The sequence below is a fragment of the Zonotrichia leucophrys genome, chromosome 1 (genome assembly GCF_028769735.1).
Source record: "Zonotrichia leucophrys gambelii isolate GWCS_2022_RI chromosome 1, RI_Zleu_2.0, whole genome shotgun sequence".
Lineage (NCBI taxonomy): Eukaryota > Metazoa > Chordata > Aves > Passeriformes > Passerellidae > Zonotrichia > Zonotrichia leucophrys.
In genome coordinates this window covers 66,312,757-66,329,449 of record NC_088169.1, presented here as the reverse complement: position 1 = coordinate 66,329,449, position 16,693 = coordinate 66,312,757, and the positions used below count along the sequence as shown (strand labels likewise).

The window sequence follows — 16,693 nt, the reverse complement described above, 5'->3', positions numbered from 1 at the left end:
AAACAATGGAAACAAAATGTTTGTTTTCACTTATGCCAATTCCAATTCCCTATGATCTTCCAGACCTCCTAAATAAGTATCTCTCTTTTGCATGACACTTACAGCTCGAAAAATTATTACTATGTTTCTTTAACTTTACAGAAGTTTCTCCAGCTCCAAAAAAAGTTTTTAAAAGTATTTTATTTTACTGAACAACGAAAAAGTTTACTTCACCTTTCATTTCATATGTCAGTTTGCCAAAGATGAGCTCTCTAAGTTTTGATGAACTTTAATTGTTAGTGTCTTAGCAATGATTTCCAAAACCCTCCAGGCATTTAATACCTCTATATTAATTTAATTCCCAGCCTTATTACACAACTCCAAGCTAGCACTGTTGTTCCAAAAAGATCAGCACTAAGTATGTGTGCTGATTTTGGCTAGGGTAGAGTTAATTTTCTCCATGACAGCTGACACAGGGCTTTTTTGGATTTGTGCTAAAAGCAGTGTTGGTAATACAAGGGTGTTTTAGCTATTCCTAAGCAGTACTGAAAGGTCTCTCACAAGCAAAAGGGCCAGGGGTGTTCACGAAGTGGGGAAGTAACACTGCAAGGACAGCTGACACCAAGTGACCAAAGGAAGAGATATTCCATATATACCATGTGGCAAATAAAGCCAGGGCATAAAGGAAGAGAGGGGTAGGGGAAGCATTTAAGGAGAAGGCATTTGTCTTTCCCAGTAACCATCAGGTATGATGGGGCCCTGCCCTCCTGGAGACAGGCAAACACGTGCCTGCCCATAGGAAGTGGTGAATGAATTCCTTGTTTTGCTTTGCTTCCATGTGTAGGTTCTCCTTGACCTATTAAACTGTTCTTATCTCAAGCCACATGGTTCCTCACTTTTACCATTGCTATTTTTTTCCCCCATTCCACCAGGGAGGTCAGGGGAGGAGAGAGTGAGTGCTTGCATGTTGCTTAGTTGCCAGCTAGGGTTAAACCACAACAGTTTAGAAACAAAAAGTGAATAGCACAAGTCTAGGGATAAAATACTCTTAAAACTCAGGATGTTTTAAGATTTTCATAAAAAACTAAAAGAATGATTACATACTAGAAGACAAAAAATAACTTTCATTAGCAGAACTAAAAGGTTTGCTCAGTCTCACTGCTCCTTGCCTTAGTGAAATTTATAGGCTCTACTCTGCTGCATGGGTTCCTCCACACAAATTATCTGGTATACACAACAAAAACAGCCGAGAGCAGAGAATCTGTAGAACCCCAGCCAAAACCAGCATATTCCAAACAATTCAAAATTATGAAGCTTCTCAGAAGCTCATGTTTTTCTTCATTTATTTAGTTCAACTGGATCTAAGAGTAAACAGAATATAGTCACATCTTTCACTTTCACGGCATCAAGCAAATTTTGAGAACAATCTGAGTATCACCAAAAAGGAGTGCAACAACATCTTACAGTATCTCCACAACTTTCATGACTGGATTTGCTGGTGGTCTTATTTCTCCCCCAATGTATCTTTAATGTAAAAGAATGTACTAATTTAAAATAAAAGAATAAAAGTACATTTGAAATATGATGGTGGCATGTACATGTTTTGGTTTGGGTTGTTTTTTTGGTTAAAAAATCTTAAGTCAGACTTCTAGCTCTAGAGTATTTTTGTGCCTGAAAATGACAAGCAATGCTTGTTTTCCTCCACTTACTTATCACAGCATAGTTTAAAAAAAGAACATGTAACTTACTGTGATGGAGTTAACAGGTTGTCATTTTCCTCATCACCTTTGAGCGTCTGAATTTTACCATAGTACAAGGGATTGCCAAGAGACTGAAAAATGGTCAGTTTTGTTTTTTGAACCTGATTACCAACTTCACATTCAAACACATAATCATCCTTCATTTCCTAAAAAGACAGAATGACCTAGTAAGTCTTGAACAAGCCTTAGCTGAAACAGCAAGTAAAGCAGACCACCTCTATATACAATACAGAGTAAGAAACATTCTATAAGTAACTTCAAATAACACTCTATAGGAAGGGGTGCATTATCTAAAATCAAAGTGATTCCAGAAGTTACATTAACAGGATGAGAGGAAAAGGATTTATACCTCTTAAAAATACAAAGTTATTGCAAACCCCAAATGATCATGTTAGACATAGAAATGTAGACTGGGTAAACATATATAGAAACAGTTTTATATGAATTATGACAATGCAAAAATGTTGAGAATAAAATGCTGGAGCTGAACATTAAATTCTATGGGGAAGTATTACTTTTTTCCAACAAGCAACTACAAGGATATCATGATACATGCTGTAATAAAGCTAGTACCTTGCCTCTCAAATTATACAAAAATACTCAATTATGTGATTTAATCACATAACTAATCAGTGAATCCATTATTATTAATGTGAATTAATCAATGATTATATTAAATTACTACTTCTAATCAAGTCACATCGTTTGTGCCAAAAATCTTAAGGTTCAACTTAAACATTGCAGAAGGAGTTTTTTTGTAAGAGGCATTTAATATTACTCTCTCTCAAACTGTAACATTTTGATTTCAATAAAGCTCTTTTTAATCAGCCTTTGAATGTCTGAGTAAAGAAAGCAATTTGCTGTGCAGATGTCTGTGTAAATAATGATAATTTCCTTAATACAAGCTTCTTATCCTTGTATTTCTGGAAAATCTGAGGAAATCAGACTGATCACATGCTTGCTTTACTGTATAAAATTACAAGTATCTCTGGTAATCTTCCCATGTCTCTGTAACACATGGAAGATCAATTAAATTGGGGGAGGGAAGATTATTCCACATTACACTGATTTTGTTGAAATAAGAGGCATTTTAACTAGAAACAGTGAAGTTTGGACAAAGGTCTAAATAACTCACGTGTGCTGGCCAGACAGTTGGTTGTGAGTCATCAGACTTGATAGACTTTTCCACTTTGGCATATTTTTCCACCTTAAACAAAACAGAGAGATCAGAAAAGAAAGAATCCCCTATGTTACCTCCTACGTTTCTTCAAGAAAACTTAACTGAAGAATCCTCAGAACTATACATTTATAGGGTTATAGCACATTTCCTATGTTAAACTTAACAGAAGAGTGAAACATGGTTTCAGACTACAGATTGAAATCATTGCCTGCAATGGGGAACGGTTAAGTAATTTCACCATAACAGTAATTCCTAAAGCCTCTGATTAAGTCAGGTACAACACAGTTGAAGTGAAAAGAGAGGTTTGTTTTGTAGAAACTTACACTGTCATTCCAGTGTCATTTGCACTCTTGGCAGCCCTATAACGTCCAGAGCTACAGTCTTGTCTAGTCTACAGTCTCTTACAAAACCTCAGCATAGTAGAGAAAACCTGTGGAAAGGGACCTGGACATCCTGGTTGGTGGCAAGTAAAATATGAGTCAGCAGTGCCCTGGCATCCTGGCACAGCATCAGGCACAGCATCACCAGCTGGGCAAGGGAGGGGATTGTCCCGCTCTGCTCTGAGCTGTGGCTGCCTCACCTCAAGTGCAGGGGGCAGTTCTGGGTGCCACAGTATAAGAAGGATATAAAGCTACTAGAGAGAACTCAAAGGAGAGCCACGAGGATGGTGAAGGCCCTTGAGGGAAAGCTGCATGAGGAGTGGCTGAGCTCACTTGGTCTGTTCAGCAGGGAGGAGACTGAGGACAGAGATCATAGCAGTAATAACTTCCCTGTAAGGGGAAGAGGAGGGGCAGGCACTGATCTAAACTCTCAGTGGCCAGTGACAGGACCCCAGGGAGGTACCTGAGGTTGTGTCAGGGGAGGTTTAGGTTGGATTTAGGAAAAGGTTCTTCACCCAGAGGGTGGCTGGGCACTGGAACAGGTTCCCCAGGGTGGTGGTCATACCACCCACCTGACAGAGTTCAAGAAGCTTTTGGATAAGACACATTATATGATTTTGGGGTTTGTCCTGTCCTGCAGGACTAGGAGTTGGACCTGATGATCCTTGTAGGTCCCTTCCAACTCAGGATTTTCTGTGAGTCCCTTCTATACACTAATAGCATGTGTTCTGGTAGTGCCAGAAACTAAGTATGAGTGCCCCAAGAGAAAAATGCACACAGAGTGAAAAAAACAACTCTCAATTAGAATTCTCTGCATAAAATCTAAAACTTTTCAAAATATTAATGTCCCATAGTACAGCATATCAAAAGGCAGGAATTTCTGCCAAGATGAAAAGTAACTTATATTTAAACAATCTAAAAACCTCATTTGTTTTTTGGGTTTTCATACTATCAGAGAACTTCAAATAGACATGTGCTCATTAAGCCCACAGAAAAACAATGCTAACAATTTGTTTGTACTGATTACTTCATCCAAACTATTCTGATACAACTGCAATATATTACAGTGTGGCTTAACTTGTGTTTATACCTTATGGTACAGAAAAGTAACTGTAAATGTTAAAGTCACTCCCATTTTTTAAAGGTCACTCTTTGATACTGGTTACTTCTTAGACACTTCTTCATATAATACAATTTCTAATAATTGCTAATTATAGATAACAATTGGTGGTCTTACATCTACTTCAGAAGGAGCAGTCAAGTAGCAAGGGTTCTGTTTCCACATATCTACGCACTGGAAAATGAAAAACATGATTAATATATTAAATCCTTTAATTAAATAGTTAGAAGTACATTACATTACTTTTCAGAACACTTACATTTCCAGCTTTTGAAATTTTGAGGTCATACTGCTGGGCTGCTTTCCTCTCCTTCCTTTTCTGCAAGTAGTCAAGTAGTCTGAGCTGAGGTGGGGTTGAGTAGTGAGCTACTTCTTGCTGTCTGTTCAGAGAGGACCTTGAGTACCTTTTGAAGCACCTATGGCAAAATCACATCTAAGCTTGTAAAACCATCAACAATAACTTCTCCACTGTCCTTGTACAAAACCAAAAATAAGCACAGAACTGCTACTTACATGCAGACTAATAGGTTTGTAAATACTAATTTAAAATTGCTTCTGGATTCTAATTGGATTACACTATACAACTTTAAATTATGATTTTGTATTTATAAAATATACCAGTATTCTGTTTATCTGTTTCAGCACTAAGAATGTGGTTATTTTTTAAATGCCTAATTTAAGTACATCATCAAAATGAGTAATTAAGAAGATGCAAGCTTAAAATATTTATGTATTACATTATCATAATTTCAGTGCCATCAAATGACGCTTGTCCTACCTATGTAACTATAAAGTTGTAATGACAGTAACTACCCTCTAGTTTTTGTTTCATGACAAACTCATGGGTTCAGTAATGCTGTTCTGGACATTCATTAATTCGCTTTTCCTATTTTTCTAGTGGAATATTTGTTGACTGCCAAGCTTTAATTTCAAAGACAGCATGATCAAATTAATTATTTACATTTTTCCAGAAATTACTGCTGGTTTGGTATAGCATAGTATAGCATAGTATAATGTATAATAATAGCATAGTATAATAATAGCATAGTATTTTAATGAAAATTTATTTTTAAATATTTCAGTAATTGTGACAGACCATGAATACATTTCCTGTTTACAGAGTGAATGCAGCTCTGATAGAACAAACACGTTGAACAAAGCTTTCAAGCTTCTGTGGAAATAAAAAAGGGCCCAATCATGCACAAAAGTGAAGCAATTTCAATATTTTGTACATAGTGCATACCACATTATTTTAAGTTTTTCCAATATTTTTATATACTTACACTTCTGTTTAGCCTGAATGTCAAACACAAAAATAATTCTTTTCATTTGCTCATTCAGGATTAAACTTATATGTAGCTTTTAATCAATGAGAGACCAATATGCAACGTATCTGTTTATATATTTTACATAACCGAGCTGCCATCTGACTCTGCAAAGAAAACCCCAAATCCAAACTGCAATAAAACTGATTATGTTAACATATTTACACTTTCCTTTGATATACAAAAATGACCCCACTACAGTATCTACTAGTAACCAAAATAAAATACAGTATTGAACACCAAAAAATATTATATAATTTCTGACTGTTTCTCACATATTCCTATTCAAGTAGATATTACATAGGAGGAGCTAAATTTTTACATAAAGCATTACTTTTATTTGTCTTTGAAAACATATTTCATACTGAAAACTACCGTTTCATGGGGCGAGTGTTCATCTTCTGCTTGTTGTACAGGAGTCTGTTTGTAGTACAGGTCACTGCTATTGAAGGATCAAGACACAAAGGCTCTGCTGTAGCCAAAATAAGTTGGCTCTCAAGTAGGAGTTTGTCCTCCTGTAATATACACAGCTATTAATAAAAATAAAATTTTTACAGCAGTCAAGTTCCTATATACCTATGCATGTAGACATTATCTTAGAAAAAAACCGAAAAAAATTATTAAACAAATAAAAACTGTTAATAAATTTTTGGTTTGCTGTGTAATTATGACATCACTGTAAAATTTTTAAATGACCTTTAACCTACCTGTGTCCATTTGTGGTTGTCACTTGTTATAGAATGCACATCACAAATTAAAGTCTGAGGAAAAAGACATAATGGTAATTGTGAATAATAGGATTTGATAATATATGTTCAGTAACTGTGCATATCCAGTCTATGAACTACCACAAATTACTTAAGGCTCCTCTTTACCTGCATTGTAGGTCGCAAAAGAATGTGCTTGCTTTGGTAGGTTGGAGATTTCATGTTACCAGACTGCCTGTAGTCCCGTATTTCTGCTATGACACATCCACAATGGAAAATATTAACCTGGTTGAAAGAAAAACACCAGCTTTTGAATAAACTAATATTTACCAATCTTCCCCTGCCTCTATAAAGAAGTTTGCTATATAACATATAAAATTCAGTGAAACTAGGAATAAAACTCATGACTACATTTTTCAGACCAGCAGTCTTTTCTATGTACACAGACATGTTTGTCCTAGACACACCTAAAGTACAAGCTTCAAATGCAGGGTTTTCATATGCCAGCGATGCAGCTGTAAGAAATTCCCATGCCACACATTCCATAATGACAAAGAACAAACGAAATTTTGCTAGAGTTGAAGATGTTTCACAGCTGTAATCATAGCAATCTCTCTTATCTCCTTCTTCTCAGTAGTAAGTACTGGTTTTTTCCTATATATCAAAAAAATATTTATTTGGGGCATTAAATACTACAGTTTCATATGCATAGGTATCTTGTGCTTATAATCATCTATGTGAAGCATTCAGAAAAATCAAGGTTTATCTGGGTGCAATACGTAAGTTCTTTGTGAAAACAGAAATTTCAAACCTGAGATTTTTCTAAAAGATCAACCAGAATAGGTGGTAGTTCCTCTGCATCCAAATATTCAAGCAGCTCTCCTTCTTCATAAGGCAGACGAATGGTCTCAGAGTCTGAATTTAAACAAAACATATTACCTTTGTATTTCAAAAAAACACATTAAGAAATCTAAAACAAACTTGCCACAGGAAAAAGCAAGGCTGGCAGAAACCTATCCACACATACTATTTTTTCGGATACTACTATTTTTTTACATCCATTTCTGTACTTAGAGTTTTAGTTTGCTCGTACTGTGCTAGCTTTTGCTCCCAGGTGACATAATGTATGCTCTAATCGCCCATGGCAGTACAAATGGTATGAAAATAACACCAAAGTGGAACACAAATGCCTCTGGGCAGATCTAGACATGGGAAGCAGTGAAAGAAACAGTTTGACAGGAGAAACCTGAAGTGAATGAAACTTGCATATGCAGCTGCAGAAACTAAGGGAAAATAAGAGACTGGAAAGCTATCAAAAAGACTCCTATCTACAGATTTTGTCTGTAGATAAACAGCTCAGAGCTTTATGTAAATTTTTAGCTCAAGTACAATTGGTTCTTCTCCCACCCCCCAGTGCAATTAGGTTGCAATTACGTAACAGATAAATGTAAACAACAACACATTCTAAAACTTTATACAGCATTCGGAGTATTTTTTAAAATTCAAGAGAAAAATATTACCTGAACCATTTTTCCCCCTGAGCATCAGCGAATAACCCTCATTTCCTGGATAGAGGTTTACTACCAGACACGACAACGTCTCCTGCATAACCAGCTTCTCAAGTAAGTTCACATTTCGTCTCAGCTTCTGCTTTAAAAGTAAACATTGCTCATGAACATAATACTATGAAATAATTAGCAGATATAAAAACAACAGCAATTGTTTTTGTTAGACTGTTGCTTAGATTAAGGACAAATTACACATCTAAACAAGCCCAGTTAAATTTAACTGTACTGTAGTCAGCAGAATAAGCGTATTACGTATCATCATGCATGTTTATAGACACAGATTTTTGTAAAAAATCCCACTCATTTAAAATTACAAACCCTAGAATTGGAAGTTCACATACAGAGTTAATAAGAATAACATTATGCTAAAATGTTGTAAATCTACAGTGCACCATTATTTGTATCATTCTACAAACATCATGAATCCAGTACAACTTGCTTAATAACAACAAAATATTTAGTACTTTCAGATATTCCTAATAGAAGGCAGCATTTCTGTCCAGGGTTAAAATAATGTGCATTTGGTAGCTTTCTTAATTGTGTTTTCTTGTCTTTATTTGCTGAAATTTGATCCAGCAGCCACAGACACTATTCCCGTATTGAACTGTAAAACTATCTTTTGGATGTATAACAGATTTTTATAATTATTTGATGTGTTTCAGAGAGCACATAAACATCCTACAAATGTAAACATTTGAAATCCCCTTAGAACTTAAGACAATGAATTCTGAACCTCAGATAATTTTACAGCCTCTGGCTGGAGACCATATTTCATCTCTGAATACGAGTTCTGGGTACAATCATCAGCTGGGAGTTAACCTGAGTGCTCATTTGTCTTCTCATTAGTTTTACTTCCTTGAAAGCAGCAATACAGCAGGTTCCACAGCTTTATCTTGTTCAATTTGACATTCAGAGTTTAGCAAAGATAAGCCTCTTTGAGTGTCTTTGCTAACATTGTGAAAATTTTCCACAAAACTTCTTAGCTTACCAACAGCTGGAGAAATTAATCAGAATTTACAACAAAATTACAGGGTCTGAAAATGTTCCACATTTTTCCATGGCAGTCATGCTAAGCAATTGATTGTGAAACAACAATGCACATGGCACTGACACTGGCCCTGAACTTGTCAAGTGACCTTCACTGACCCAAGATTAAGACAGAATGAACAGCTCACTAAAGCAATCTAGGCCTTACTATTCACGTTATATAGTCTTATCTTTAAGTGACTACTACAGTAAGAAGGGTTTATACTTGATTTAACAAAGAAATTAAGTGGAATTAAAACCAAAGTATTTTCTCAACCTGCCTGTTTAGACAGAAATGAAAAGCTTTTCAGCAATTTCCACTTACCTTTATCTCAGGCTCTTTTTCACATTCTTCAATATATAAATCATAAAGTTTTTGAAATACAGATTTTCTGAAATTAAAAAGACTCAACATGTAACCAAAATTAAATCAAAGAAATGCTATTAAAAAACTAAATACTGAAACTCTTGGTACCTTCCACTGGATAAATATTTTCTTTTGGGAGGTCTCTGACGGGCACTTTCAATGATATACTAAAAGAGAAAAGTAAACAAGGAATCAGCATGCATTACAAAGAAATTTAATTCTAGCTACCACACAACTAGAGATCACTACCAGACTGTGTTCCACGTATACAGAAAGTAATTAACAATTATAGTACAAGACTGTTCTGAAAGTGCAGTAACTACAATCTATTATGTTACAGTCATCAACAAGAACACAACTCAATTTAGCTGCCAAAGACAGCATTTCATGCCCATGGCATCAGTTTCATGCAAGGTCTTGATCCTACACTCATATCTTTTAATTACAGTAGCAACTAACACTACAACACTACTGTACTTAGCTACCACTACTGAAATTCATGTGGTTAACACACTAAGGTACAACCAAGTTGATGCATACTGGCTTGACAACATTTACAAATCAAATAATCTTCAACATGATAATTTCAGAAAGTTCGTCCTTTGCCTTTTGCATTTAATTATTTTTCTCTATAGAGCTATGCCTTGTAAATACAATTCATGTACATTAAACATTTGAATTAAAAAAGAATAAAAGAGATAGCATCCTCCAGTAAATGTGATTTATATTCTAACGAGGTTTTTCCAAATTTTTTTCCAAGGTTTTTCCTCTGTTGTTTGAAGTATTTAAATTAACAGTTTTTTTCTCACAGGAACATGTATTTCCTGTAACAGGGCTCAAGGTAACTGTTATATCAGATGACAGCATTAAGGAACACGAATGTGAAGGCACTTGCCTCTTCATTCCCACTAGGCTATCCTTAAAAAGACAAACAGGATTTTACCACATATTTCTGTGTGCTTATTTCACAGCACACAGATTTGCTGGTTTAGAAGGGGAAAGCTCCTTGCACAGTCTATCACCATTGCACTTGATGATGCTCTCAGTACAATGGGTAAGAGACAAATACATGACAGCAATTTCAGTTAGAATTCTGCAATCTCAGTGTTGCATGTATAGGTGATTACACACGTATATATTTACATAACATGGTTTTCTACCACTCTTCAGGAGAAATAAAAAAATAGCTATTGTATTTTTATAACTCTAAGACCAATAAATTATGTATAAACAAGCAATTTAGCTGCTTCTTACCTCAGCACGATCCAATGCCAGTTCTAAAGCTTGTTGCTGCAAGAATGACAAAGGATTTTTTAGAAATTATATGACCTTTTTTTACATCCTCATACATTAAAAACACCCCAACAACCCTACTATAACTGATACAAATTTATTATTAGAAGATGGACTCAAAAATTCTTTGGCACATACTAAACTTAGCTAAAACCTCATGTAACTGCATCACAAGGCTTGGATAAATTATGAAGCCTTAGAACAATGAAAGGCAATTAGAATCAAAAGCAGGAATGGAAATTACACCTAATAAAAGCATTAACAAATACTACCCAAAACAATTAGAGATGACAACTAGAAAACCAGATCTCCTTTTTTAAGCTGGTCACTAACTCAACAGAGAGGATAGGCAAAAATATCCCCGAACAGATGTCCAGGAAGAAAACATTTATCTTTTAGATACCAGTGCCCAAGTATCAGCACAGTTATTCTTCACACAGTGGAAACAAAGATCTTGTGCTCAGAACTTGACTTCTGCATATAATACAATTTAAGGAGTGCTCCTTATTATATACTGTTAGGTGGCTAGGAAACAAAACCAACTTCCACTAGACTTTTTCCAAGGTGGGCTAAAAGTCTGCCCAACCCCATGAAACACAACAAAATCTGCAAAAGCTTCTCAATATCCCATAGCATGGTATACTCAATACCATTTATTTTAATGAATTTAGCTCTTTCGGAATGTTCTTTACGTCAGTACATCTGTACCTGATATAGTTTTATTTAAAAAAGAGCCTGCAACTTCATAGATCAGAATTATGAGTTCTTGGACTAAAATTTGACAAGTATTTCAAACCAGAATAAAAAAAGCACGAGTGTCAAAAAAAAAAAAAAAAACCAAGAAAGTCTTCCTTGGTTTCTAATGTTCTTTCTCTGGCACTCACTTAAGCTCTGACATCCTTTGTGCAGGAATAATGTGCAGCTGCTAAACAAACCAGACAATGGAAGTGACTTGGGGCAGGGAGGAAAAAAGAACACTATTAAGAACCAAAGCGTTGTAGGAGAATGCCAGGAGCTTGATTCATCTCCAGGTAAGTCCAGAGAAGCAATGCATTCACTTCACTGGCAGCTGGAAAATGTCCTTAGCAATGTACTCCTGACAAGCTCTAATATTCAGTGAAGTTTAGGAACATTTGCAATGGGTACCTCTATCCAAACATGCATTTGTCCTATTCCCTCAGTTTAAACCATCCCTTATCAGCTGCTCCTAAAAGCAAACACCTCTACTTCAGCCTCAAGGAACAGAAGACACACAAGCATGTCCAATCCAAGGTAGCACCAGTGATTACATAGATAATATTTTATTAGAATAGAATCCAGTGAAGAAAACCATACTACACAACAACAAAAGAATAACAAAGAAATATACAACAAAAACACTCATATAATATAACTAAAACAAAATTTCTTACCTGTTAATGAAAATCCCCCCCACCTACTTACCATGCTACCGTGTGGTACATTATGATTTTCATGACAGAACATTATGATTGACAGAACATTATGATTTTCAAATGTCTAGGTGTTTTTATGAAAATGTCAAATACTGATCTTTCTATATAAGAGAATATATCTAGTAGATACTTCAACAATACCTATGTCCAGGTATGATTTCAAATATTCAATTCACTGACTGTTTAACATTAGGTAAAAATCCATGTCAATATTAGCATCTGTGAATAAAAGACTACTATGTAGAAGTAGGATTTATATACACCAAATTTCCGGCTATCACTCCTGACTGAAAACACCACTAGCATGATATGGCAATTCCTATGCTGCACTGGCCAGTGAGTAAGTGTTTAGAAGTATCCAAAAGCTATGAAGACACTCCTGAAAAGGGAAATATCAGAATTCAGCAGTAACAAGCAAAACAAATTTTTAAAAGAAAATGTCAAATATTAGTGGCATTCTCCTCATCAGCCAGACAGTCAGCAGACTAGAGCAAAAAGATCTGAAAATATACGATTGAAATCCTAACTTACCATTGTAGTTGAAGCCATGTGGCCAAATGGCAAAAGGAGTACTTAAGAAGTTTCGTGTAGCAGGCAAAGAATCATATTTGATGGTCAGACTTGGGGTACTAAAAACAAAAAATTCAAGGAGAAAAAAATACCATTGAGAAACGACATCATTATTTCATTTAAATACAACACTTCTGGTGGTTAATTCTACTTTAATTTCATTAGCAGAGTTTCCTCCAAGAGTAGAAAAAAGTGTTCCACCCGCTGCTAGTGCAGAGGCTCTCACTCCAGCGACTACTACTACTTTTCACAATCATTTTACATTAGTTTTATTCAACAGTAAAGCAACAAGCACGTAAACGTACACACACTTTTCTCTATGGCAGCAGTCCACCTAGTCTGCTAGGTGTCACAACCTCAGATGCACAGGAGGCTAAAACACTTAATGAAAAGCAGAGTTTAGCACACCACATCATCACACAAAACATCTCTTTTGTTTTGCTTTTGAGAAGGTGTTATTAGCCAACACCATAGCCAACACCTCCACTAGCGGTGTCTTCTAGCATTGTTTGGTTTAAAACTGACTCACAGCAAGCTGTCAATCAACAAATAAAAAAAATTTGCTGCCACCGCCGGGGCGGAGAACGAGCGGCGCAGCCCCCGACGGCAGCATCCGGCCGGGAAGGGCCGGGCCGGCGCAAGCCAAGGGCGCAGGCCGGGCCCCGCTTCCCTTCCCGCCCGGCCCGGCCCGTTCCGCCGCCCCCTCCCCGGCTGTGAGTGCCCCGTGCCCGCCGGTACCTGGCGGCCTCTCCCGCGGAGCCCCCGGCACTGCGGCCCCGCCGCCCGCCCGCGCATCCGCCCCCGGCGCGGCGCCCCGGCCGCTTCCGCCCCGCCGCTTCCGAGCCGCGGCCGGAAGGGGCGGGCGGGTCGCCGTGGAGACCGCGAGGGGCGGGCGAGGGCGGGGAGCGCCGCCGGGGCCGCGGTGGAGGTGGGAGTGTGGGTCGGTGAGGGACACGGATGGGTGCCGAGGAGTTCGAGGGGTTTAGTGGTAGTAAAGAGCCTGGACTGCACTGCGAGTCACAGCTTTAATGCCGTTGTGAAGATCAGGATGGGCTGCTGTGTGTCTCAGGGATGCTGTAAGGATATTTGGTGTGTCCATCTCTTGTCCCTGCCCAGGACCGTCCCCGAGAGTCTCACCGTGTGCGTGAGAGTAGTGTCCAAACACTTCTCAAGCTTGGTGCTTCAGTCCCTTCCCTGGGGAGCTCATGGGCCGATGGAGCCCACTCAAGCTCTGCCAGGCACATCTACACCACACATTGTACATATGTCCCTGAGCACAGCACTTTTATGACTTGCAGCACGTTTTCCCCAGACCTTTCTAGCACTTGTGGCTGAGCCATAATCTGTTTGTTCACAGCAATGAGTGAACGTGCTACCCTGTGATCCTGCAGCCAGTCCTATAGGAAAAACCACACCTACCACCACCCTTCAATGTCTTTGTTAACCTTGCGGTGCTGACATGTCCTAGCTAGGGACGACTTGAAAACTCAAGAAAATGTAGACACTGGGAGCCCTAGGTAGCTCTGGATAGAGTGAAGTGCTTCTTGTAGGACTACACAAGTACTTTGACTTGGTGCTGACACTGTTTTGCTCTCAGCGCTGGATTCTTAGGAGCCCTTCTGTGTCTCACAGTATAGCCAAAACGTTGGGAATCAATTACTGGCTGTGCCTAGAGTATCTCAGAGGTTCTCAGTGCATAGAATAAAAACATCTGATGGGATCACTGTTCTTCAGCTGCGGGCATAAATAAGTTGGACACCTGTTTTCAGCAGCAGGAAGGCTAGTTTATTGATTTTTTAGGAGCCCAAGTTGTTCCTGAACACCAGAGAAAAGATGGCTGGAATCCTGTTCTGGAGCAGGAACAGGTGGCAGTTCTTCCTTGACTCATCTAGGCACTAAATAGATGTATGGTCCAACAGTTCAGCAACTGCATTTCATCCAACTTTGAATCTCTTTTGAAGACGCAGTTGTGCCATCCTTTCACCTAATTTTTTTCTAAATTTATGTGCTGTATGCCTGGGAGTACCAGAGTTCTGTAGCCATACTCATAGACCCATCCCAGTACAAAATTGCAAAGCTGTTCTTCATTTTCCTGTGCTCTTTCAAAATTAGATGGATTACAGGCCTATGAATCTGAGTCAGATTTATATGCTGAGGCTGAGACAGTGATTCAAGTAGGGTCCCTCTTATTTGAGTATAAACATTAAAAAGAAATGACAGCATGCTGTAAGTAGAAATTGTTTCATTCAAGTCAGACAGACTGTAGGCATGGGGATGAAACTTAGGGCAAACAGCCATGAACTCCTGAATTCTAAATCAGTTATGTCACTGGCTTTCTGTGTGGGCAGTTATAAATCCCTCTGGTAACATTTCCTACCCTGATTATGTACATCTGTATTCAGGACTTAAATGATTTGCAGATGTGAAGAAGGCCCACAGTTTCCATTTACTTTTAAAGTCAGATACACCTTGTCAGGTATAACCATCCATTCTTTTGTAGGCAGATATTTCTAACATGGCTGTTTAAATAGAATTTTAGAGGTCTGGCAAGTGTAGCACAAAGCTTGAGAGATCTGTGTTCTTCAGCTGGGGACGTTACCTCTGTCTTAGTCAGCCTCCTGCTGGTCAAACAAGTCACTCCCTTGGGATTTGGCTGCCTTGAAGAGTTCCTCCGACTGTGGGAGCAGTAACACATAGAGACACCTAGAATTATCTGTCTCCATCTCAAACTGGGCCTTTCTGCAAGTTCGTACCTCAGCTCTGAGAGACACCTTAAAAACAGCCTTGATTTTCTGAATTTTCTGACTTACACTTTGTGACATAGGCATGTCTAATTCCATTCTTTCCCTATTGCTCCCCACTTGACAGTTGGACCTTGACAGTTCCTATTAGGCACAGCAAAAACTGTTCAGTAGGAGATAAAGTGGGTAAAGGCTTGCTTGCATTTCTGTACACAGAAATGTGGCTTTCAGAGAATTAATCCAGGAGCTAGCAATCCTTTTCAGGATAGCAAATAAAGCAAGGAGATTTAATAGAGGTGGTAAGTCTGAAACGTTCTGAGCCACAGGGAGTAAGCCAGAGGCTGAGGTTACTAGGACTGATTTTTGGATACAGTTTTTTCTATTTGCTTGAGAAAGGCAGGGAGAAGAAAGTAAAAACTGAGGACATGTACAGTGGTCAGAATAGACTGGCTTCCTGATGGTCCGGAGGCAGGCAAGGCAACATTAGCTTGGGCCTGAGGAGGTTATGCAGTCCAAGCTGTACTTCAGATAGGAAGGCTGCTCTGGCTGGTCCTTTTCTTGACATGGGCTGACATAGAAACCCTTATGAGAATGCCAAAGCATGCTTATAGTAATTAATGTCTCATGATGCTAGCTCAGTCTGGTATTTGGATTTGGGATAGGTGTCATATTCTTTCCAAGAGCCAAGGAACCTGTGGTTGGAGGAGTTTGGCACTGAAGGCATTTCAAGGAGAACTTAGGGCAATACAGATATAGCCAAAAAATTCAAGTCTATGATGCCAAACGTACCTAGCTTGCTAGCACATAAAGGGAGGCTTATAAAGAAACCATTATATTTAGAGTATTTCTGGGAAGATAATTTTGTCCAGTACCAGTTGATCCAATATGACCAATCAAAGCAGTGAACTAAACAGTGAGGTTGCCATGGCAAACCATAGTGGAACAATAAAATGAGGCCCTCTAATTAAGGCAATGATGTCTGAGTGCAAGAATTGCAGCGTAGCAAAGTTAAGGGCAGCCTCAGGATCCCTAGAAATTTTTGTCAAATTATTCTTATTTGGAAAAGTCTAATATATGTGTTTGGATTATGAACAAAATTAATGTAGATATTGAATTAATAAATCTGTAATAAGGATAGAAATAGGATGTTTTCTTCTCCTTAAAGGATTAAAAATCATATCTTTTATTGAGCATCTTCTGTAATGAATAAGCAAAGAAATGTA

General features: G+C 38.0%; 1 protein-coding gene across 11 annotated transcripts in view; it reads right to left on the bottom strand.

Moving 5' to 3' along the window:
* Window positions 1-13,602, bottom strand: part of SUPT20H (SPT20 homolog, SAGA complex component) — a 29,791-nt gene extending 16,189 nt beyond the window's left edge. For 7 of the 11 annotated variants that reach the window (XM_064715826.1, XM_064715850.1, XM_064715868.1 and 4 more), the window contains exons 1-14: window positions 13,468-13,602; window positions 12,691-12,788; window positions 10,667-10,702; window positions 9,521-9,579; window positions 9,371-9,437; window positions 7,972-8,101; window positions 7,263-7,366; window positions 6,620-6,736; window positions 6,452-6,505; window positions 6,120-6,259; window positions 4,679-4,835; window positions 4,537-4,593; window positions 2,875-2,946; window positions 1,728-1,885 (exon numbers count right to left, since the gene is read on the bottom strand). In XM_064715826.1, coding sequence (XP_064571896.1) covers window positions 1,728-1,885; window positions 2,875-2,946; window positions 4,537-4,593; window positions 4,679-4,835; window positions 6,120-6,259; window positions 6,452-6,505; window positions 6,620-6,736; window positions 7,263-7,366; window positions 7,972-8,101; window positions 9,371-9,437; window positions 9,521-9,579; window positions 10,667-10,702; window positions 12,691-12,708 — 1,169 coding nt within the window. In that variant the 5' untranslated portion in view covers window positions 12,709-12,788; window positions 13,468-13,602. The remainder of the gene's footprint in view (window positions 1-1,727; window positions 1,886-2,874; window positions 2,947-4,536; window positions 4,594-4,678; window positions 4,836-6,119; window positions 6,260-6,451; window positions 6,506-6,619; window positions 6,737-7,262; window positions 7,367-7,971; window positions 8,102-9,370; window positions 9,438-9,520; window positions 9,580-10,666; window positions 10,703-12,690; window positions 12,789-13,467) is intronic. The other 4 variants (XM_064715912.1, XM_064715841.1, XM_064715860.1 and 1 more) reach the window with 1 other exon arrangement.
* Between the last annotated feature and the right edge of the window lie 3,091 nt (window positions 13,603-16,693).